Here is a 24,101-nt window from a genome sequence, read left to right on the forward strand (position 1 = left end):
TTCTGTGTCTCCCTCTCTCTGCTCCTCCCCTGCTCTCTCTCTCTCTCTCTCTCTCTCTCTCTCTCTCTCTCAAATACATTAACATTAAAAAAAATTTTTTTAAAGAAGATGAGGTGTATATATCTACAATGGAATATTACTTGGCAATTAAAAAGAATGAAATCTTGCCATTTGCAACAAGTGGATGGAACTAGAGGGTATCATGCTAAGTGAAATCAGAGAAAGACAAATATATGACTTCACTCATATGTGGAATTTAAGATACAAAACAGATGAACATAAAGGAAGGGAAGCAAAAATAATATAAAAACAGGAAAAGACAAACCATAAGAGACACTTAAATACTGAGAACACACTGAGGGTTACTGGAGGGGTTTTGGGTGGAGGGATGAGCTAAACAGGCAAGGGGCATTAAGGAGGAAACTTGCTGGAATGAGTACTGGCTGTTACACGTAAGTTATGAATCACTAAATCCTATTCCTGAAATCATTATTACACTACATGTTAACTAACTTGGATGTAACTTAAAAAAAAAATAATTAGAAAAAAAGTTGTTGCTTTTGTAAAAGAAAACACAGGACTGGGAGCAGAAGCATGGTCCTTGTCACAGAATTGACTCTTTAACCTTATAACCTCCATAGAATTATTTGAGTCTTTAAAACTCAACTTTTTAAAAATGAAAAAAAAAAAAAGCTGAAAAAGAAAAAATTCCAGTCATCAACTACCCATCTCCCAAAAAATGCCTGGGTGGTTCAATTGGTTAAGCGTCCAACTGCAGCTCAGGTCATGAGCTCATGGTTCTTGGGTTTGAGCCCCACACTGAGCTCCACACTGATACTCTGGAGCCTGCTTGGGATTCTCTCTCTTGCCTCTCTCTGCCCCTTCCCCACCCATGCTTTCTCTCTCTCTCAAAATAAATAAATAAAACTAAAAAACAAAACAAAAAAACAAAAACCTTTTGTAAATGCCAATTTAATCTATATTCTTCAACTTTTTAAAAAATCTTCCTACCATTAATAGAATTATAGTAACCACTACAGAACTGTTTTTAAAACCCTATTTTTTAAAGCATTTAGAAGAATTCCACACCAACAAAGTAGAAACAAGCATAACCCACCATACCAGATACTTCATTAGGGCATATCTGTCTAAATATTTATATTGGCATTTACATTTGAAACATTAGTGGCTTATTATAAAGAAGACATAGCTGTGTTTAACATGCCAGGTCTTGGTAACTTTATTCAAGCTTTTGACAAAAACTACCCCCCAAAGTAATATAAATTTAGAGACTTCTAGAAAGTCCAGATGTGAAATTCCAAGACAATTTTGAATTTAGTCTGGAGTCGATACTGAGTCAAATACTGAACCAAACCCACAAATCATAAATACTATTTTCCTTCTTAAATTCATTATATTTTCTCAAACAGGTTACCAATTTAGCTTTCCTTTCTTTGATATTGGTATTTGGAATCATTTTAACACGATTTACATCTTCAAGTTCTTAATTTGTACTTATCTTGAATATCTTACTATAATTAAAAATATAAATCCGAATGTGATAACCCTTCCTTACATAAGAATGCCAATTAATAAATGTAGAAGAAATGAGAGAAATAGAAAGTCACCATTAGAACACCACAGTAGTAACTTACACAAGCAAGATCTGGCAATGGATGCGAAAATGAGTGGGCAATAGTTTAAGCAGAAACAGGACATTTGCATAGTCTCAAAGTAGCTCCAGCAAATAGTCATTACAAAGAAAAACATAGTAATTTTACAGTAGAGAATCCTAGCAGACACCACCTCAGTGATTAAGGTTAACAACACCAGAAATACATTATGACATCAGATGTCATGATACACTGTCACAGATTGGAAGACACTATGTAGACATGACAACTAAGTGCAAGGTGGGATCCTGCACCAGATCTTGGAACAGTAAAAGGACATCACTGAAAAGACCAAGAAAATCTCTACTTTTTAAACTCTCTACTTTTGTTAACAGTATTGTATCAAGGCTAATTTCTTAATTTGACAAATGTTCCATAGTTGTATAAGATGTTAACATAAGGGAAAGTTCAATGAAGATGCACATAAACTACTCATTTTACAACTCTTCAGGAGGTCTAAAATTATCTCAAAATTAAAAAAAAAATCTGTTAAAAAACATACACACATACGTATGTGCATAATGTGTGTATGTGTGTGTATAAAAATCAAAACTTTGTGGAAATTGGTATCTTGGGCCCTCACTTAAATAGTTAATAGTATTCTCTCCTGAATGTCACTGTCTCACTGGTTTCCTTTAAATTGGCTTTAAGGTTCTCCCCCTTCTAAATTTTTAGTATCAAGTACAATTTTCTAATTTTCATAGAAAGCCTTTTTTAACATTCTTACCTTAGGCCAAAAATAAAAATCCTAGAATAAAACTATCACCATATTATCTCATAAAATCATTCATCCCATCCATCAGACCCAGCCAATATCTTTACTCCATTTCTTCTCATCATACGTTTGTTTGGCTTTGTTTAAAAGGAGAGGAGATGGCGGATAGATTTATTAGCACTAATAGGCCTGATAGTCTAGAAAAAAGTTATCACTTGGATATCTTATTAAGAAACAGCTGTTTTTCCAATAACAGATACTGTATACTAGAACTCACTTCTGATAGAAAAAGTAAGTCATTTACCCAAGTCTCTTCCATACCATAGCATGAAGCTACCCAAGCAAGCCCAGCTAAGACCCTTTCAATATCACTTTCTTAACTCTGTCTCTGAAATGACTGTTATTAATGGTAATAAACATCTTTTTTATAAAACAATTTAAGGAAATAAAGGTAAACATCAAATATGCCTTTAAAAGAAAATTTCCCACTCTAGCTATGGCTGATTCATTCCCTGAGCATGAATCCTTTTATCCTTACTGTTTTTGACTATCAACTGAGGTGAAATCTGCCCATAGGGATCTTGATGGTGAACCTAGTATTTTAGATGGAGAAGCACATTTCCAGATGGTCACATTTATTACTTTTGCAGTTATTTCTACTCACTGTGGCATTTAATTTTTCATCCCTACCTATCAAAATGCTCTACATGGAAGCAGCAGTAGTGAAAAGACGATGGGGGGGGGGGCAGAAGGGGATTAAGGAAATTTTAAGGTGGATCTTTATCCAAATATAATAAAAAAGCAAAAAAGAAAATGGCCACAAACATCTCATTCCTATGCCCCTGCCATCTCCCAATTCGCCTTCCACTATTAACATGAAAAGTAGGAGTGGTAAAACTCTACCCTAAAGATCTATACAAAAAAGGAGACAAGATACCTCAGGAACTCAATACACATTGCAATATGTTCAAGTGGTGCAAAGATAGAAATTCATTCAGAATTGCCATACTATCGGGCTACCAATATAGTCTCTTGAATAATTATATTAAACATATTACTACAAAACGTACCAAGTAGTAGAGAATAATACTATATTTATGAACTGCAAATAACAAAACAAAACAGAGGTCCAAGAAGGCTAAAGTCCAAGCTGTAATTTACACATGAAGTGTATGTTGAAAGCAGTCACAATGTACAAAAATGTGACAAGTAATCCAGATGTTTAAAAAAACAGAGCCTGTTTGCCTCAGATTATATCCAGTCTCATCTGGTAGGTTTTTGATAAGCCTGTTACATAAAGCATGTTTCCCTCCTGCTGATAAGAAGCAGCTTGTAGATATCCACAAATTTCTTAAGGAGTGAGTCTACTTGGCAATAATGGTAACTCCACAGTTTCCTATTACATTCATTGGTCTGAAAACTGAAAACAACTCATAACTAAAATGTTCTTTCAAGTCCTTTACCAGTTTTTCAAGTTTTAATCAAAGGAAAGTTGGAATGTATTGCTTCTTGTCACCAACAAGCATTTCAAAAAGAGGGTTAATTAACCAAAATCAAGAGTTCTTTGGTCAAGTTAGTAACAGGCTTCCCCTTTGTTCTAAGTCCTTCATAATCCTTTTTTTTCCAATTTTTCCAGTATGGCCTGGATTTTACAAACAGCCTCTTTCCTGGCCTGCCGGACAGAGTCCTGGCCCCCAGTCTCAACTGAATCCAGTTCCAAAAGTTCCTTAGTTAGCATTTCTTCCAGAAGCCAGTATGCTTTGTCTGTCTTTTTTCCTACGAATTCTTCCACTTCTTGCTCAAGATATTGGACCTTCTCCAGCACATGTATGATTTTTTTAATACTTGGGGGAGTACCTTCATCTGAAGATAGACACTCTTCAGGAAGATTATCACTTTGATCTTGATTGCTGGGGTGTTCATTGGTGGCATTACCATACAGCTGAGGCTCAGCACTGTACTGGACTTGGGAATCCAAAAGATCTGAATTATCATTGTTCATTGTTCCCGAGGACTCGTACTGATGGACATTGCAAGGAAAGTTGTGCCGGTTCATGCCTTGATCTGATTGGCTATAGGTGTAGGAGGAGTCCTTGGAGTGGGAGAGCAAAGAGGGGAAAAGAGCTGTTTTAATGGCAATCCATCAACATCAGAGTGGTTAGCCAACATCTTTCACCAGACCGTGAAGGTACATGAAAAGAGTCCCCACTAAAAAAACTAGGCATCCCTCCTTAACAATTTGAGGAAAACACAACCCTAAAAAGACAAAAGGAGTGCTCTGTCCAGTAAAAGGCAGAGAATTCCTGAGTATAATGAATCTACCCTGAAGTGTTCATCATCACGAACACCTCACAATCGCTCCTTTCCACCTCACAATCCACCCAGTGACTTAATAAATAGGAATTAGATAGTCTTCCTCTGAAGAGCTAAAACCTAAGACAGACCTTAAAAAGGAATGTAGCCACAGACAAATGATGTTTATGTCTGTGGTTTATATAATTTCACATTGATATCATCTTCTGTGTACTGACTGAGGTAATAAAATGCAATCTTTGATTTTGTTTAACATTCAGATAGCATTACAACAAACAGTAAATGAGCGTTTTTCTGTCTTTTACAAAAAAGATGCGAACCTATAACTGCTCTAAAAAATAAAGTGTATTAAAAAAAAGAGGAAAAAACTGGGCTAAAGCTATAGGTAGTAATCACCAACTTTTTGCAATTAGTCCCCATTTAATACACACCAACGCAGGAAAGTTTCATGTTGTGCCTTTTCAATTACCCAAACATGAAAAGAACAATGTTTAGAAGGCCTCCTACCTTGGGCTGCTGGGGTGGTGGTGAGTGAGGGGACTGAGGAGAGCTGCTGCTGGGCCATGATGAAGTACTCTCACTCATGTAGAGATTCCCAGGTGGTGCTGAGGGCGCAGCTGAAGGCCAGGGGTAACGGGTTCCCATTCCATAAGCACCAGGAGAAGCCCATGAGTCCTCCTGTTGTCGTACATTTGGTCCTGGTTGTGGAACACTACGATTACCATCCCCATAAGGATAATGGGGCAGGGTCATTCCAGGGTTCTAGATTGAAAGGAAGGAAATATGCTGGTCACTGCTAAAAACAAAAACAAAAACAAAAAAACCTGAACGAAGTAATGAAAATAACTCTAGTATCAACAGATTGAGATGCTTCCTCTCTCCTTAACAGATGTACTTTGGCTGCTACCAGGCTAAGTGGTAGCATCTCTAATCAGTTGCAGTCATTTCTTCACGCCCAAAAAAAGCTTCATTCTGAAGATACCAGGGGCAGATTTAGAGACAATCAAACTCAGAAGGTAGAAGGCTTAAAATTCAATGGCTAAATTATAGCATAAATCTGTCCCAAGATACGAGAAATAAGTGGACCCATATGCTATAAGGAATAACAAATTAAGATGTATCAGAACTCCCCTTGAAGGGACAGAGAAACAAACATGGTATCACTCATAGAATATTAAACAAATAAAAACCCAACAGATAACTGCTCACCTGTGAAGCAGGATATCCTGGAACGTGCCCCCGAAGAGAGGGTGCTTCGGTCTGGCAGTCCTGCTGAGGATACAGCCAACGAGAGACTGGGGCTGGGCTGTTGCCAGGTGAACGGTAAGTGCTTGGAACCTCTGGAGAGTAACTGGTCTGAGTATATCCAGGTGTGTAATAAGCCCCAGAGTAGGATGCAGTATTCGCCCCAGGGCCAGGAGGGTATGGTGGACCATATGCTCCATTTGTATAAGAATTCAAACTCTGTAAAAGAAAGAAAAAAAAAATAACTGAGTAGAAGAACTGAAGTGCCCTGACCTAATACCCAACTTTGAAAAGTTTGGGAAGGGACAAAGGTCAGTAACTAATGAAAATATGAACTGCCTAAGCAATCTGTGAAGCATTCTTTCTCTCATGTATTATGGCCATATACCATATATTAAACTCAGATTATCACTGTAGAGTCTGTGTTGTAGCAATGACAGGGTATATTGTGATGAATGAGGAAGTGAAGGCCTCAGGGCTGTGCTTCCCAAACACTTCCGTAAGTATACCTAACAATTACAACTGACAGTGGAGAACCTGTGCCTGCCACCTAGAGAGGGGTCCTGGGAGACCTAAGGTAATGGCTAGTCACAGAAAAAAATAACCAGGGTACAACTAAAAGAGAAGACTAGAGGAGCACCTGGGTGGCTTAGTCGGCTAAGCATCCGACTTCAGCTCAGGTCATGATCTCACAGTTTGTGGGTTCAAGCCCCACATCAGGCTCTCTGCTGACACCTTGGAGCCTGGAGCCTGCTTCAGATTCTGTGTCTCCCTCTCTCTCTGACTCTCCCCCACTCATGCTATGTCTGTCTGTCTGTGTCTGTCTCTCTTTTAAAAATAAACATTAAAGCAGGGCGCCTGGGTGGCTCAGTCAGTTAAGCGTCCAACTTTGGCTCAGGTCATGATCTCGTGGTTCGTGAGTTCAAGCCCCACATCAGGCTCTCTGCTGACAGCTCAGAGCCTGGAGCCTGCTTCAGATTCTGTGTCTCCGTCGCTCTCTGCCCCTCCTCCACTTGCACTGTCTCTTGCTGTCTCCAAAATAAATAAACATTAAAAAAAATAAAAGTAAACATTAAAAAAAAGAAGAGAAGACTAGAGAGACCAAGCTCTGCCATAGGCTTTGTGTTTAATCTCTCTGAGCTTTTCTCTACCAGAAAAATGGAAATCATAAACTTACCTGGTAGGACTACTGTGAAAATTAAATGAGCTGACATATATAAATGCTTAGCACAGGGTCTGGCACTCGGTATGCTCAATAGATAGTAATTATTTATAATATCATTGTTGTTATTACTATTATGGCAATATCAAGAAATGAACCCAGATCTGAAAAGTACAAAGCCCATGAAAAGCCCACGTTCTTTGTACTATCCCACTCTGCTTCCCAAGTAAATAACAACAGGCTGCAATGAACTATTGGGACCTCACCAAAAAAGAAAAGGCTTCTGCACAGTGAAGGAAACAATCAGCAAAACTAAAAGGCAGCCGACAGAATGGGAGAAGATATTTGCAAATGACGTATCAGATAAAGGGTTAGTATCCAAAATCTATAAAGAATTTATCAAACTCAACACCCAAAAAATAATCCAGTGAAGAAATGAGCAAAAGACATGAATAGACACTTCTCAAAGGAGACATCCAGATGGCCAACCGACACATGAAAAAATGCTCAACATCACTCATCATTAGAGATACAAAGCAAAACCATAATGAGATACCACCTCACACCTGTCAGAATGGCTAACGTTAACAACTCAGGCAACAACAGATGTTGGCGAGGATGCGGAGAAAGAGGATCTCTTTTGCACTGATGGTGGGAATGCAAGCTGGTGCAGCCACTCTGGAAAACAGTATGGAGGTTCCTCAAAATATTAAAAATAGAACTACCCTATGACCCAGCAATTACACTACTAGGTATTTATCCAAGGGATACAGGTATGCTGTTTTGAAGGGGTACAAGCACCCCAATGTTTATAGCAGCACTATCAACAATAGCCAAAGTATGAAAAGAGCCCAAATGTCCATCGATGGATGAATGGATAAAGAAGATGTGGGGGGTGTGTGTGTGTGCACGCACACACACACACACACACACACAAATGGAGTATATTCAGCAATCAAAAAGAGAAATCTTGCCATTTGCAACTACACCGGTGGAACTGGAGGGTATTATGCTAAGTGAAATAACTCAGAGAAAGACAAGTATATGACTTCACTCATGTGAGGAATTTAAGATACAAAACAGGGAACATAAGGGAAGGGAAGGGAAGCAAAAATAATATAAAAACAGGGAGGGGCACAAAACATAAAAGACTCTGAAATATAGAGAACAAACAGATGGCTTCCGGAGGGGTTGTGGGGCGGGGGAGGGAGGGAGATGGTCTAAATGGGTAAGGGGCATTAAGGAATCTACTCCTGAAATCATTGTTGCACCACATGGTACTAACTTGGATGTAAATTAAACAATAAATAAATTATAAAAAATAAAATGTTTAAAAAAAAGACTACAGGGGCAAATTCCTCATGTGTTGCTGTCATTTTTTTTTAAGATTTTATTTTTAAGTAATCTCTACACCCAATGTGGGGCTCAAACTCAGAACCTCAAGATCAAGAGTCTCACGCACTGCTGACTGAGCCAGTCAGGCGCCCTGTTCACTATAGTTTTAAATCACCCATCCACACTACTATTGGCACCCAGAATCCTAGGTTAGATATCCAAATGAATTACAGCCAAACTTTACATTTAAATGACTATCTTAATGTTTCAATTAACTTCTGCTTCATCTTTTTTAAATGATAAAAACACAGAATCAAGTTTTCCAGTACTTGTCTAAGACTACATAATCTTTTCCACTTCAGGTAGAAAAACAAGCAAAGAATCCTATGATGTTAACCAGACTTACTGTGGTGATCATTATGCAATGTATGCAAATATTGAATCATTATGTTGTACATCTAGAACGAATACAATGTTACATGTTAATTACACCTCAGTTAAAAAAAAAAAAAAAGACAGCTGGGGCGCCTGGGTGGCTGTCGGTTAAGCGTCTGACTTTGGCTCAGGTCATGATCTCGCCATTTGTGAGTTTGAGCCCCGCATTGGGCTCTGTGCTGACAGCTCAGAGCCTGGAACCTGCTTCAGATTCTGTGTCTCCCTCTCTCTCTGCCCGTCCCCTGCTCATGCTCTGTCTCCCTCTGTCTCAAAAATAAAGAAAACATTAAAAAACTTTTTTTAAAAAGACAGCTGCTAATAACCGAAAAAATAATAGTCAAATTTGATTTCTAGTCTAACACATCAAAAAATGAGATGGATCGGGACATCTGGGTCGTTCAGTCAGTTAAGAGTCGATTTTGGCTCAGGTCATTATCTCACAGTTTATGAGTTCAAGCCCCACATCTGCGCTGATAGTGCATAGCATACTTGGGATTCTCTCTCTCTCCCTGCCTCTCTGTCCCTCCCCAGCTTGTGCTTGCGGCTCTCTGTCTCTCAAAATAATTCTTTTTTAAAATGAGATGGATCAAAGTGGCAGGACAATCATAATTCTGTAGAAAATAAACTCTTAGCTATATTTTTATGGCAAGAGGATAAAAGACAGGGTGTTATCACCACATGGCCAAAAAATTCCATGCAAGGACAGGTGCTTGGAAGATCCAGCAAGGCATTCCCTAACCAGAGGGATGACTGAACCACCCCTTGTTAAAGCCACTGGAGGGCTGTTAAGATCTTCCACCTAGATGTGCCTAAAAATAGAATCCTTAATATAATGTATGCTGTTAGAAACTTGATAAAACATCATGTGGCTTTTTGTACTATTATTCAACTTCTAGAAATTCTTCCTAAGGAGAAGATTCAACTACAGAAAAAGTTATAGGCATGAATTTGTTCAACACAGCATTATTTATAATCACACAAAACTGTAAACAACCTAAATTTCCTCTAATAATGGAATGATTAAGTACATTACAGGCTATTCATTGAGGGAATTTTATTGTCTTAAAATTCACTGTTAGACTGACCGGACATTTAATGATATTAAAGAATTATTTTTAGTTTTTTTAAGTTTTAAAAATGACATTGTTATGTTTTTAAATCTTCTTTACATTTTAAAGATATATACTTAAGTATTTACAAGTGAAATAATATGGTGTCCAGAATTTACTTCAAAATAACTCAAGGATACAGATGAAACAAGAAGTCTGTGCACTGATATTTACTGAAGCTAAGATGAGTACATAGGAGATTATTGGGCTACTGTCATTGCTTTTGATTATGTTTGAAAATTTCCTTAATGTTAAAAAAAAAAACTTCACCTCTTATATTACCCTGTAACATGCAGAGTACATATGATAAATGAAAAGCCATACAAAAAAGTTTATATACAATAAGTTTAAAGCTGTGTAAACATAACAGGAAAAATGCAAAACAAATTTACCAAAATATAGATCTTTTAGGATGGCAAAATTAGTATTTTCCTCCTTTTCTTTATTTCCCAAATATTTAGTAATAAAGTTGTATTACTTTTGTAGCAAAAAAAAAAAAAAATTTATGCTATTACAAATGTCGTGAAATCCCAAGTGTGTCTAGAATCCAGCGGGCTGCCAGGACCAGAGCAACTTCATCAGTGTCCAAGTAGACTATTTTACTGAAGGGAAACTTGTGTCTAAGGAAAAGAAGTTACAATTTGAAAACTGTCAGCTGATACAGCAACAGATAAAATCTGAAAGAGAAACTATAAGAATTAAGTAAAATCTTTGACAGTTATTAAATTTCTGTAAAAGTCTCATTCTGGCTTCCAGAAGAAATCAAGAGACTGGAAACTCAGAAATCCCAGCTGCTACTCTTGTTCTAGATGTAAATATAGATATTACCTAGCATTCAAAAGTCAAACTAACATCACATCATCTGGTGTCTCCTTGCAAGCTAACAATCACCCATATGAATACTTCTTCCAACAGTCAATTTCACAGTTGATGGACTGTTGTATAGATGTAGAATCCAAAGAGGAGAAAAGTGGTCAAGTCTCTCACACGGACAGCGATACACTGTTCGGCGGATTCCCTTTCCATTCTACAGCAAACAGACCCAATCCAAGCAAAAACAGATTACCTTTCAGCAACACAGTTCCTCCTATTGTGCTTCTCTTGAAAAACATGGAAAGTTTCACCACAAAAGTGCTCCAAGAGTCATAATCTTCAGCAGTCGACATCAACTTGAATTTCTCTAATACTCATTTTTGGAACTAACAAATCTATGATCATCCACAGGTTGCTTCCTCTATTTATAGAACTTTTCCAATTTTTGTCTCACAGGAGCTCCTGACCAGTTTTTAATAGGCTGTAGTTTACAACCTAGTTATCCTTCAAATTAAATGAAATTTCTGACCAGTGTCTTTCTGTATCATGGTTTCTCAATTCAGAACCCTATCAAAGGACTTCAGCATTTTTTGTTAGAACTTTGCCAGCTCCTCAAAGTGTTAAACACAGCAGAACTACCTACCGCGTGACCCAGTAGCTCCACTCCTACATATATAACCAACAGAAAAGACATACGTCCACATAAAAATTAGCAAACAAATGTTTATAACAGCATTATTCATAACAGCCAAAAAGTGAAAAAGACTCAAATTTCTATCAACTGATAAATGGATAAAATAAATGTGGTATATCCATGGAATGGATAGTACTTGGCCACAGACAGGAACAAAGTATCAATACATTGTCACAACATGGATGAACATTACGCTAAAAGAAAAAAGCCAGTCACAAGATATCAAATGTGATATGATTCCTGGGGTGCCTGGGTGGCTCAGTCTGTTGAGCATCTGACTCTTGATTTCAGCTCAGGTCATGATCTCACAGTTCGTGGGATCAAGCCCCATGTTGGGCTCCATACTCACAGCACAGAGCCTACTTGAGATTCTCTCTCTCCCTCTCTCTCTGCCCTTCCCCTACTTATGGTCCCTCTGTCTCTCAAATTAATAAACATTTAAGAATATATGTTATATGATTCAGTTTAATGACATGTCCAGAATAGGCAAATCCATAGAGATAACAAGTATACTAAAAGTTGCCAGGTGCTAGGGGGAGAGAAGAATGGGGTGATAGGTACACAGTTTCTAACTGGACTGATAAAAATATTCTAGAATAGATAGTGATGACAGTCGCACAATCTTGTGAGTAGACTAAAAACAACTGAATTGTACATTTAAAGGGTGAATTTTATGATATATGGCCAAACCATAAGCATATCACATTAAGCGATAACAATGTGTGCCTCTCAATTTCAGTCACACGAATGCAGATGACAGAAGTAAAATACAAGTCTGTGATAAGTGGTAACATGGTTTTGGGGCACCTGGGTGGCTCCGCCGGTTGAGTGTCCGACTTCAGCTTAGGTCATGATCTTGCAGTTCGTGAGTTCGGGCCCTGCATCTGGCTCTGTGCTGACAGCTCAGAGCCTGGAGCCTGCTTTGGATTCTGTGTCTCCCTCTCTCTACCCCTCCCCCACTCATGCTCTGTCTCTGTCTCTCAAAAATGAATAAACATTAAAAAAAAAATTAAGTAGTAACATGGTTTTTTCTTTATTTTGTGTTCCATGATCTCCTACAACCTTATCCTAAAGTTGATTTACACATAATCATTATGAAAAATCAATTGCTTTTAGATTTTCTTTAAGTAAAATAAGCAAATCTTGCTCTAACTTCAATGAATTCTTCTGGCTCAAAATCAATCTTAAAGGATTATATAACCAAATTGATGAGAAAAAAAGGGAACATGATTTTTTATTTTATTTTAAATGTTTTTTATTTATTTTTGAAGGAGAGAGAGAGAGAGAGAGAGACAGAGGATGAGTGGGGGAGGAGCAGCGAGAGAGGGAGACACAGAATCCAAAGCAGGCTCCAGGCTCTGAGCTGTCAGCACAGAGTCCGATGCGGGGCTGGAACTCACAAACGGCGAGATCATGACCTGAGCCGAAGTCGGACACTTAACCGACTGAGCCACCCAGCCACCCCAGGAACATGATTCTTTTAATGAATTAATTATTCAGCCCCATAAAGAAACTTCTTTTCATTATTTCAGCCTCCGTATCACCAGTAAGTCAGAACAGAATTGAACATATTATTTGACTATTTGAAATCTATCATAAGAATTATATTAATGTTTTATGGTGATCTGAAAATTTAATTCTGCAGAGAATATCAGTTTACAGAGAATTCTGACCTGGATCTAAAATTCAGATCCTTTGAAAGCTGCTAAAATGCAACTGCTTTAAATTTGTATATACTACAGTCTTATTTTTAAAAAAAGTATTTGCATATGCAAAGATGGTACCTCAATAGAAAAAAAAATGTGACAATTATTGCTTTATTACGGTTGGCAGATTATGGGTGACTAACTTTTTAAACATTTCCTCATTTCCACAATGATACAACCATGGTGAAAAGTAATTTGGCTATATTTAATAAGCATATATACCAAACCCCAACAATTCTATACTCCAGGAAAGTTCTTTCCTCAAATGTATCCAATAGAAAAATGGAAAGCAATGTTGAGTAAAAAAGCAAGCTGCAGGAGAATGCTAGTATGAAACCACTGATATCAAGTTTAAAAACAAGTTAAATAATATTATATAAATGTGTATACAAGTAGTACAAGCACAAAAACACATATGAGATCAAAATATAACTTCAGGAAATAGAAAGAAGTGTTATATGTGACTTCAACTGGGTTTATTTTACCCCCCTTTAAAAATCTGAAACAAATGTGGCAAACTTAAAAATTGACAAAGCTTGGGGCGCCTGGATGGCTCAGTCAGTTACACGTCCGACTTCCACTCAGGTCATTATCTAACGGTTCATGAGTTTGAGCCCAGCAATGGGCTCTGTGCGGAAAGCTCAGAGCCTGGAGCCTGCTTCAGATTCTGTGTCCCTCTCTCTCTGACCTTCCCTAGCTCACACTCTGACTCTCTCTCTCTCTCAAAAATAAACATTTAATAAATAAATAAACAGTAAAAATTTTTTAATTAAAAAAATTTGACAAAGCTAGGTGCTGGATAAAAAGATGTACGGGGGCACCTGGATGGCTCAGTCAGCTAAGCATCCAACTTCGGCTCAGGTCATGATCTCACAGTTCCTGAGTTTGAGCCCTGCATTGGTGCAGACCTTGCTTCAGATCCTTTGTCTCCCTCTCTCTCTTTCCCTCCCTTGCTCTCTCTCTCTCGCTCTCAAAAATAAATCAACATTAAAAAAAGATGTACATATTTTCTGTACTTTTTCAGTTACTTGAAATATTTAAAATTAAATATTTGTCCTAAGAGGTCAGTTTTTTTGACATCAAAAGCAAAGGCAACAAAAATAAAGGTAAACAAGTGGGACTACATCAAACTAAAAAGCTTCTCCATGGCAAAGGAAACCACCAACAGAATGAAAAGGCAACCTACTAAATGGAAGAAAATATTTTCAAATCATGTATTTGATAAGGAGTTAATAACTAATATATATATATAAGAACTCATAAAACTCAATAGCAAAAAAACAAACAATCCAATTAGAATATAGGCAGACAACCTGAATACTTTCCCAAAGAAGACATACAGGTACATGAAAGGTGCTCAACATCACTAATCACCAGGGAAATACAAATCAAAACCACAATGAGATATCACCTCACACCTGTTAAAATGGCTATTCTCAAGACAATAATAAGTGCTGGTGAGGATATGGAGAAAAGGGAACCCTTGTGCACTGTTGGTTGGGAATGTGAATTGGTATAGCCACTATGGAAAGAAAACAGCTTGGAGATTCCTTGAAAAATTAAAAATAGAGTGACCCAGTAATGCCCCTATTTGCAATATATCCAAAGGAAACAAAAAAACTAACTCAAAAAGATATCTGAATCCCCATGTTCATTGCAGTATTACTTACAATAGCCAAGACATGGAAGCAACCTAAGTGTCTACTGATGGATGAATAAAGAAAATGTGGTGTATACAAAAACAATTTACTATTACCCAGCCATAAAAAAGGAGGAAATGTTGCCATCTGTGACAACACAGATGGAAATAAGTCAGACAGAGAAAGACAAACACTGTATGATCACATTTACATATGCAATCTTAAAAAAAAAAATTCAAGGCGCCTGGGTGGCTCAGTTGGTTGAGTGTCCAACTTCAGCTCAGGTCATGATCTTGTGGTTCATGAGTTTGAGCCCCGCATGGGACTCTGTGCTGACAGCTCACAGGGTGGAGCCTGCTTCAGATTCTGTATCTCCCTCTCTCTATGCTCCTCCCCTGCTCACACCCTGTCTCTCTCTCAAGAATAAATAAAGATAAAAAAAAATTTTTTAATAAAAAATAAAAAATTCCTAAATTCAGATAACAGACATGGTTGCTAGAGGTGGGGCCAGGGATGCAAATGACTGAAGGGGGTCAAAAGGTACAAACTTCCAACTTCCAGCTATAAAATAAGCAAGTCATGAGTAAGTAAGATACAGCATGGTGACTATAGTTAATACTGTATTGCATATTTGAAAGCTGTCAACAGAATAAATCTTAAAAGTTTTCATCAGGGGCACCTGGGTGGCTCAGTCAGTTAAGCTTCTGACTTCGCTCAGGTCACGGTTTGTGGATTTGAGCCCTGCGTCTGGCTCTGTGCTGACAGCTCAGAGCCTAGAGCTGCTTTGGGATTCTGTGTCCCCCTCTGTCTCTGCCTCTCCCCTGCTTACATTCTGTTTTTCTCTGTCTCAAAAAAAAAAAAAAAGACATTAAAAAAAAAAAGTTCTTGGGGGGCTTGGGGGGCTCAGTCAGTTAAGCATGTGACTTGATTTCATCTCAGGTCATGATCTCCCGCAGTTCGTGAGTTCAAGGTCCACATGCAGCTCTGGGCTGACAGCTTGGAGCCTGGAGCCTGCTTCAGATCCTGTGCCTCCCTCTCTCTCTGCCCCTCCCCTGCTTGCACTCTGTCTCTGTCTCAAAAATAAATAAACATTAAAAAATTTTTTTAAAGTTCTCATCAGAAGAAAAAATTTGTAACTATATGTGGTGATAGATGTTAACTAGATTTAATTGTGGTGATCATTTCACAATAGACACAAATATCAAATCATTACAGTATATACCTGAAACTAATATGGTATTACATGTCAATTATATTTCAAAAAAAAAGTCAAACTTAGAAAAATAAGTACATTTTATGTTTACTGTTTCCAGGTCCTAAGAAATAATCTATTACGCTTCAAACTACTTTTGCTAAGGGTAATATTTGCCCAGATATTTCTTTATCTCTGAGACAAAAACATGAAGACAGAGTCCATTGAGTAACAAAAACCCACACATCATTATTATGAAATCTCACATGTTTTGAAAATCAGTATATTAAGAAAAAATTCAGAAAGTCTGGCAATTTTAGACCATACCTGGCCTTGCATTTCCGGTCTTACAGGATATGTACTTGGGTATGGAGCCCTAGGTCGTGCAGAATTCCAATAGTTAGAATTGTAGCTAGGATATGGTGGCTGGTCCTAAGGAGGGAAAAAAAAGTCACCTTTAATAATATTCTTACATCATATTGAAAAGTTGATAGAGGCAAGTATAATTATCAAAAAAAAAAAAAAAAAAAAAAAAGGCAATAGAACCCTACTATAAAATGGGGCACCTGCATGGCTCAGTTGGTTCAACATTCGACTCTTGGTTTCAGCTCAGGTCATGATCTCAGGGTTCTCACAGTTCATGAGTTCAAGCCCTGCATGGGACTCCATACTGTGTAGGGCTCCATGCTGACAGCATAGAATCTGCTTGGGATTCTCTCTCCCTACTCCTCCCCAGTTGCACATGGACTCTCTCTCTCTCCCAAAATGAATAATCAAAAAAAAAAAAAAAACTCTATTAGTTACAAACAGAGAGGGAGAGAGGCAAACCGTAAGAGACTCTTAAATACAGAGAACAAACTGAGGGTTGCTGGAGGGGTGAGGGACAGGGGAAAATGGGTGATGAGCATTGAGGAGGGCACTTGTTGGGATGAGCACTGGGTATTGTATGTAAGCGATGAATCACGGGAATCTACCCCCAAAACCAAGAGCACACTGTACACACTGTATGTTAGCCAATTTGACAATAAACTATATTTAAAAAATAAAAAAATCAATAAAAAATAAAGAGAACTTTACTATAAAATCACTCATTATTAAATTGATGCTTGAAATATTATATTGTAAGTCACATGCCCTAGAAAAAGCAATTATTGACTATCTAGGTCTATTCTTATGCATTATGATACCAAATGACATATAAAGGAAATCTACTATGTTAAGATGATTATCAAAACCAGAGACCTAGATTCCTTTGTCCCTCTCCAATCACCAATCCTATCACTACCAATTTAATTAGCACAACAAGAATATAGTTCTTTGCCACTGTTAAGAATAGTATTTGCCCAGGGGCACTTGAATGGCTCAGTCAGTAAGCATCTGACTTCAGCTCAGGTCATGATCTCAGTTTGTGAGTTCAAGCACAGCAGTCAGGCTCTGTGCTGACAGCTCAGAGCCTGGAGCTCACTTCAGATTCTGTGTCTTCCTCGCTCTCTGCCCCTCCCCCATTCATGCTCTCTCACCTTCAAAAATAAACATAAAAAAAATTGTTTTTAAAGAGTAATATTTGCCTATCTCAACAACTTTGAAGCTTGAAAATAGTACCACTAAACTTTACTTCAAACACATACAACTTCAATACTCGTTGGCCTGCCATACTAGTTTTTTCATATTTCTTTGCTTTCTGATATGGCTACACCTTCTGCTGGCAGTCTACAACTAACTCCAGCATCAGGAATTGATACAGAACAACTACCACTCCAAGAAGAAAATCTAGCTATGACATTAATCTCTACAGCTGTGCACTACAACTCAAAGAGTTAATGATTTGCAATAAGCCAATAAACTCCAAGAGACTAGATCAACTCAAAAAAATTTTAGAGTCTATTTAATGTATACACTTGTTCCTAGAAGTTATTTCCCTTTGAACTTTATAGTTTTAAGCTTAAACAAGATCTTCAAATTGTTTCACAAAGAAATTCACTGACAGTTGTAATCAGAGTTTAATTGTCACCATCTTAGCTTAGCTGCACTAATCAGTTTCATAATGCTTTGTTTTCAAAGCACGAAACTATTCCATAAGACATTATACAAGCTGGGCAAGTAGCATCTCCTTTACATAATGCAGAAATTAGAGAAGAGAAGATTTAAAAAAAAAAGATCACAGGCATACTTCAGATCCTAACTACCAAATTTCTTAATCAGGCAGATGCCCCCAATTAATGCCCTCCCTTCCTTCCCCTGGTGAAAGGGTAAGCATTTGACTAACTGATTTCTCTCTACCAAGAACATGAATTGTGAGTAAAGATGAAAAGACAAGAGTTGAAGCTGACTCACCCCGGCAGTGGTGAACTAATCCCTAAATCTCCAGAACTAGGTTCCTCTAGCAGGAACCGGGTTCCTGTTCTCTCCTACTGACTCTCTGAGGTACCCGCATTTCCACTACTTCACACTCCTATCCCTCACCCTGCCCAGGTCCTCACTTCCTTCCTTCCTCAGCTTACCAACACCTAATCCTTTGCCACTGCTTTCCTCAGATACACTCACCCTGCAAAAAACCAGCCCTGTCTAAACCCAACTGTCCACTGACTTCGCATCTGCACTTCCTCTAAATACTGGTGGAGAAACACAAGCTCTGGTTTCACTTATTTAGAGGCCATAAATCTCAAGTAGAGACCACACTTCCTTAGAATGTTCATCTCACTCTCCAGAATAGTTCCACTCTTCTTGTTCCCTCAAATTCTAATATCCTCTTAGCCTGGGGTGCCTGGGTGGCTTAGTTGGTTGAGCCCTGACTTCAGCTCAGATCATGATCTCACAGTTCGTGGGTTTGAGCCCCACATCAAGCTCTCTGCTGACAGCTTGGAGTCTGGCACCTGCTTCAGATTCTATGTCTCCCTCCTTTCTGCCCCTCCCCTGCTCGTGCTCTGTCTCTGCTGTCAAAAATAAACATTAAAAAAAAAATCTACCAGTATCCTCTTAGCCCATCCCTCATTTTTCAACTGACTTTATCTCATATTTCACCTTAAAAAAAAAATAGGAAAAAGGAATCAGAAGTGCCATCTTCCTACTTAACTAAATTGAATGCACCCTATCTGCCATTGTCTTCCCAGAAAGCGTGAAGGAAGTGCCTCTGGTCCTATTAAAAGCCGATTCCTGGAGCTTCTGGGTGGCTAAGTCCATTAAGCATCCAACTCTTGATTTCAGCTCAGGTCAGGATCTCAGTTTGTGAGATTGGGGCCAAGCTCAGGCTCCATGCTCATGACACAGAGCCTGCTTGGGATTCTCTCCCACCCTCTCTGCTCACGCCCCACTCATGCTATTGTGCTCTCTTTCTTAAAATAAGTAAACATTAAAAAATAAATAAATTAAAAAACTAACAAATTGGATAACCACACACAAAAAATAATTCATTCAAGTAACTCCTGAACAGGTTTCTGAATGGATAGCCTCAGTGGTATACATTCTAAAGGCAAAATAAATACAAAGAAATATTAAACTTTATGTAGAATGTTCTCAGTAGTGATATTAGCATTTTAATTTTTAAACTATTTGTGTGTATTTCAGAATAGAGGAAATAAATAGAACAATGGTATTGGGAACCAGTATTTTCACACTAGAAAAGAAAAATAATATATTAAATGGAGAAACATCAGAAGTATTGTATAGAGTGGATTTGAATTAGACGTACAAGTATAACTATATTCTAAAATGTAATTTAACACTTTTTTAAGTTTATTTATTTATTTTGGGGAGAGGGGAGTGGAGAAGAGAGGGAAGAAGAGAGAGAATCCCAAGCAGACTCCACACTCAGCGCTAAGCTCTATGCAGGGCTTGATCCCATGACCTCTGGATCATGACATGAGCCAAAATCAAGTGTCGGACACTTAACTGACTAAGCCACCCAGGTGCCCCTAAAAATGTAATTTCACCATTTAAGCAAAAGAAACAAATATGTGTGTGTGTGCCACTTCCAAACAAAGGATTTAGGAATTAATGCAAACTCTAGCAACTCTTTTGCATGCCTGTCCTCCACCATGAAACCAGCATATCCCATACAGGAGCTGTGATTTCAGCTTCAGTCCCAGAACAAAAAGACACAAGAGCAAACCAAACCCAACCTAGAGCCTGGAGAAGAGTCACTACAGCAGACTCACAGAACATGAGCAAGAAATAAATGTTTACTGTTGGAAGCCACAATTCTTGAAGTGTTTTTTTTTACTACAGGAAAAGTCAGGAATACGATAACTAAATACCAAGTTGGTAACAAAACCATACAGAAAGAAAGAATTATTTCAAATGACTTTTAAATAGCAGTATTTTTACTATACATCTTCAGTGGAGTATATGCTAGGGATAAGCTCAACTGCAAAGAAACCTAAAATTGCACTCATTAGTTAACTGTTAGTCATAACATTGCTGTTATTATTTTTATTAACAGCTTTACTGACATATAATTCACTACAATTTAACCATTTAAGTTGTACAATTCAGCAGTTTTTAGATTCACAGATAAGTGCAATCATCACTAGAACCAATTTCAGAACATTTTCAAAACCTCCAAAGGACATACCAAAGGGTACCCTTTAGCTATACCCTCCTACCTCTGCACTCTCCCAGCCCTGTGCCACTACTAATCTACTTCTATCTCTATGGACTTGACTATTCTGGATATTTCATATAAATGGGATCATATATGTGATATCTTGTGGCCAGCTTCTTTCACTTAGCATAACATTTTTGAGGTCCAACTATGTTGTACCACGTATCGCTACTTCATTTTTTTGTGTGGTCAAATAGTATTCCATTGTGTATAAATTCCATTGTGTATAAATTCCATTGTTTATCCATTCATCAGTTGACAGACATTTTTATGGTCTGTTGCCACCTTTTGGCTATTATAACATTATGTTAATGTTAATATAATACTATAAAATATATTTAATATATATATTTAATGTATATTACATACTTATTTACATATAATATATAAATATAACAAATATTTAATATATATCTTAATATATAATATAATAATAATGCTGCTGTAATCACTCATGAAATTTTTTAAAGATTTTTAAAAGTTTATTTATCTTGTGACAGAGTGTGAGGACCCACGCACACAACCAGGGAATGGGCAGAGAGAGAGAATCCCAAGCAGGCTTTGTACTGTCGGCGCAGAGCCTGATGCAGGGCTCGAACTCACAAATGGAGAGATCATGACCTAATCTGAAATCAAGAGTTGGATGCTTAACCGACTGAGCCACCCAGGTGCCCCTTCATGAATAATTTTTTATGTGAACATACATTGTCAGTTCTCCTGGGTATATGCCTAAAAGTGAAATTGTTAGGTCATATGATAACTGTGTTTAACAATCTGAGGAACTAGAAACTGCCAAAGCAGCTACACCAATTTACATTTCTATTAGCTATGTGTGAATTCCGATTTCCCCACATCGTCAGAAATAGTTTGTCTATAGTTTTGTGTTTATAGCCATCCTAGAGGGTGTGAAGTGTTATCTCATCGTGGTTTTGATTTACAGTTCCCTCATGACTAATGATGTTGAGCATTTTTTTCTTGTGCTCATTGGCCATTTTTTGTCTTCATTAAAGAATTATCTGTTCAGATGTTTTGCCCATTTTTATGTTGGGTTATTTGTATTTTTATTGTTTAGTGTTTTTCTTTAATGTTTATTTATTTTTGAGACAGAGCAAGAGACAGAGTGCAAGCGAGGGAGGGGCAGAGAGAGAGGGAGACAGAATCTGAAGCAGGCTCCAGGCTCTTGAGACCAGAGCCCGACGCGGGGCTCGAACTCACGAACCATGAGATCATGACTGGAGCTGAAGTCAGACCCTTAACCGACTGAGCCACTCAGGCCCCCTACTGTTTAGTTTTAAGAGCTCTTTATGTATCTTATATACAAGTCCCTTTTCAAATATATGATTTGCAAACATTTTATTCCTTTTCACTTTCTTGATAGTGTCCCTTGAAAAGTTCTTCATTTTAATGAAATCCAATTTATCTATTTTTTAAATTTGTTGGTTGTGTTTTTTGGTGTCTTATCTAAGAAACTGTTAGGCAGGAAGCTAGGCATGAGCAGCAGGAGAATGGACCTTACATGTCCTGACAGAGAGCCCCAACTGAGGACCGCCCAGGGACTACCTTATTCCACTCATCTAGCAGTTGGTTTGTGGTTACATTGTCACAGCAGAGAAAGAGTTAAGTTTGTTGTGCCTGTCCTTATCTGACCTATGTTTCTAGAATACAAATAATAATTGCCGTTTCCTATCCCATGCAGGCATTTCCAATACTTCTTGGAAAGGAAATACATAGTTGACTATCATGTATTCCAGGCCTATGTTGTGACCCTAGAACCCACCCAAAAGAAAAGACGGATACAAGCTCACACCCCAGAGTTTGCAGGGCCCTTGTCTGTCTTCACTGGTCCGCTCCTCCCTTGAGTGTACTTAATGAAACTTTGCTCTGCTTTTGCTGCCCTGTAACTCTTTACTATGGCAGTGAAAAGAATCCAGGCTTCCTTCCTTTTCTATCTAACACTCCGTAACATAACCACTCCAAAATCCCAAGTAATGAAGATTTACCCCTTGTTTCTTCTAAGAGTTTTGTTTTATAGTTTTAGCTCTTACATCCAGGTCTATGATCCATTTTAAGCTAATTTTTATATATGGTATGAGAGTCCAAACTTTATTTATTGTATATGGCTATCCAGTTGCCATGGTATTGTATGTTGTGCCATAGACTGTTGTTTCCCTCTATTAAATGGTCTTGGATGGGGCCCCTGGGTGGCTCAGTCAGTTAAGTGCCCGACTTTGGCTCAGGTCATGATCTTGCTGTCCATCAGTTCAAGCCCCGTGTTGAGTGCAGAGATTACTTAAAAAAATAATATCTTGCAAAAAAAAATTAAAAATTAAAAAACACTTGGGACACGTGGGTGGCTCAGTTGGTTAAGTGTCCGACTTCGGCTCAGGTCATGATCTCACAGTTCATGGGTTCAAGCCCCTCATCGGGCTCTGTGCTGACAGCTCAGAGGGTGGAGCCTGTTTCAGATTCTGTCTCCTTCTCTCTCTGCCCCTCCCCCACTTGCGCTGTCTCCCTCTGTCTCAAAAATAAACATTAAAAAATAAATAAAAATTTAAAAACATTAAAAAAACCTATTTCACAACTCCGTCCATTGAAAGGGTCTAGAAGCAGTGATAACACAATTGCAATCAGTATACCTGGCACCCAAATTTAACTTCTGTACCAGTTATTAAGCTATTGTCCCTCAACTCCGCAAATGCAATGTTTTTCTGTGATGCAGGATTTGGAACATTTCTCCTCTGCTGCTTGCTTATTACTATTCAGTTCTGCCATAGGAGGCACTAGGTTAGAGGAGGAGAGAAGAGATTTGCTCCTTCCTGTTTGCTTGTTTGCTGTTTCTGTGTCAGCCCAGCAATGCCCTTCAACCTGGAGGCAGCAGTTAGTAGCAATCTCCAGATTCTTCTGGTTTTCCAGAACTCCCTCAGAGAGACCAGCAGCAGCTAGGCAGTGCCTCTTCCTGGATTCCAGCTCCAGCAGGCCATTCTTCCAAGTTTGCTGGTTCTAATAACCTTACCTCTTCTCTTATTTTCCAGCCCTAGGAACTGTAGTTGTTTCCTGCAGTTACCATCTTCTGTGTTACCTCCCTTTTCTCTTTTTGCCTTTTGAGATCTCTAACACCCACTTAACTAATTTCCTAAAACAAATTCTTTCTTTTAAAAGAACTAGTGTGGGGCGCATGGGTAGCTCAGTCGGTTGAGTGTCCGACTCTTGATTTCAGCTCAGGTCATGATCTCACAATTTGTGAGTTTGAACCCCACAACAGGCTCTGCACTGACAGTATAGATGGAGCCTGATTGGGATTCTCTCTCTCTACTTCTCTCTCTCTCTCTCACTCCCCCATGCTCTCTCTCTCTCAAAATAAGTAAACATTAAAAATAAAAAATAAATTAAAGTAGGTTGTTCTCCTGCCTAGGTCCTGACATAAATGTTTCTGAAAACAATTCCCCATTAAAAAAAAAAAAAATCAAGG

At 38.1% G+C, this 24,101-nt stretch overlaps 1 protein-coding gene across 9 annotated transcripts in view; it reads right to left on the reverse strand.

Annotated features, from left to right (window-relative positions):
- Positions 1-1,215: 1,215 nt before the first annotated feature.
- The window catches only part of BAG4 (BAG cochaperone 4), a 55,302-nt gene continuing 32,416 nt past the window's right edge, over positions 1,216-24,101 (reverse strand). For all 9 annotated transcript variants that reach the window (XM_042983455.1, XM_042983461.1, XM_042983463.1 and 6 more), the window contains 4 exons: positions 16,360-16,464; positions 5,911-6,165; positions 5,209-5,463; positions 1,216-4,480 (listed from right to left, as the gene is read on the reverse strand). In XM_042983455.1, coding sequence (XP_042839389.1) covers positions 3,995-4,480; positions 5,209-5,463; positions 5,911-6,165; positions 16,360-16,464 — 1,101 coding nt within the window. In that variant the 3' untranslated portion in view covers positions 1,216-3,994. The remainder of the gene's footprint in view (positions 4,481-5,208; positions 5,464-5,910; positions 6,166-16,359; positions 16,465-24,101) is intronic.

The sequence above is a fragment of the Panthera tigris genome, chromosome B1 (genome assembly GCF_018350195.1).
Source record: "Panthera tigris isolate Pti1 chromosome B1, P.tigris_Pti1_mat1.1, whole genome shotgun sequence".
NCBI classification, from domain to species: domain Eukaryota; kingdom Metazoa; phylum Chordata; class Mammalia; order Carnivora; family Felidae; genus Panthera; species Panthera tigris.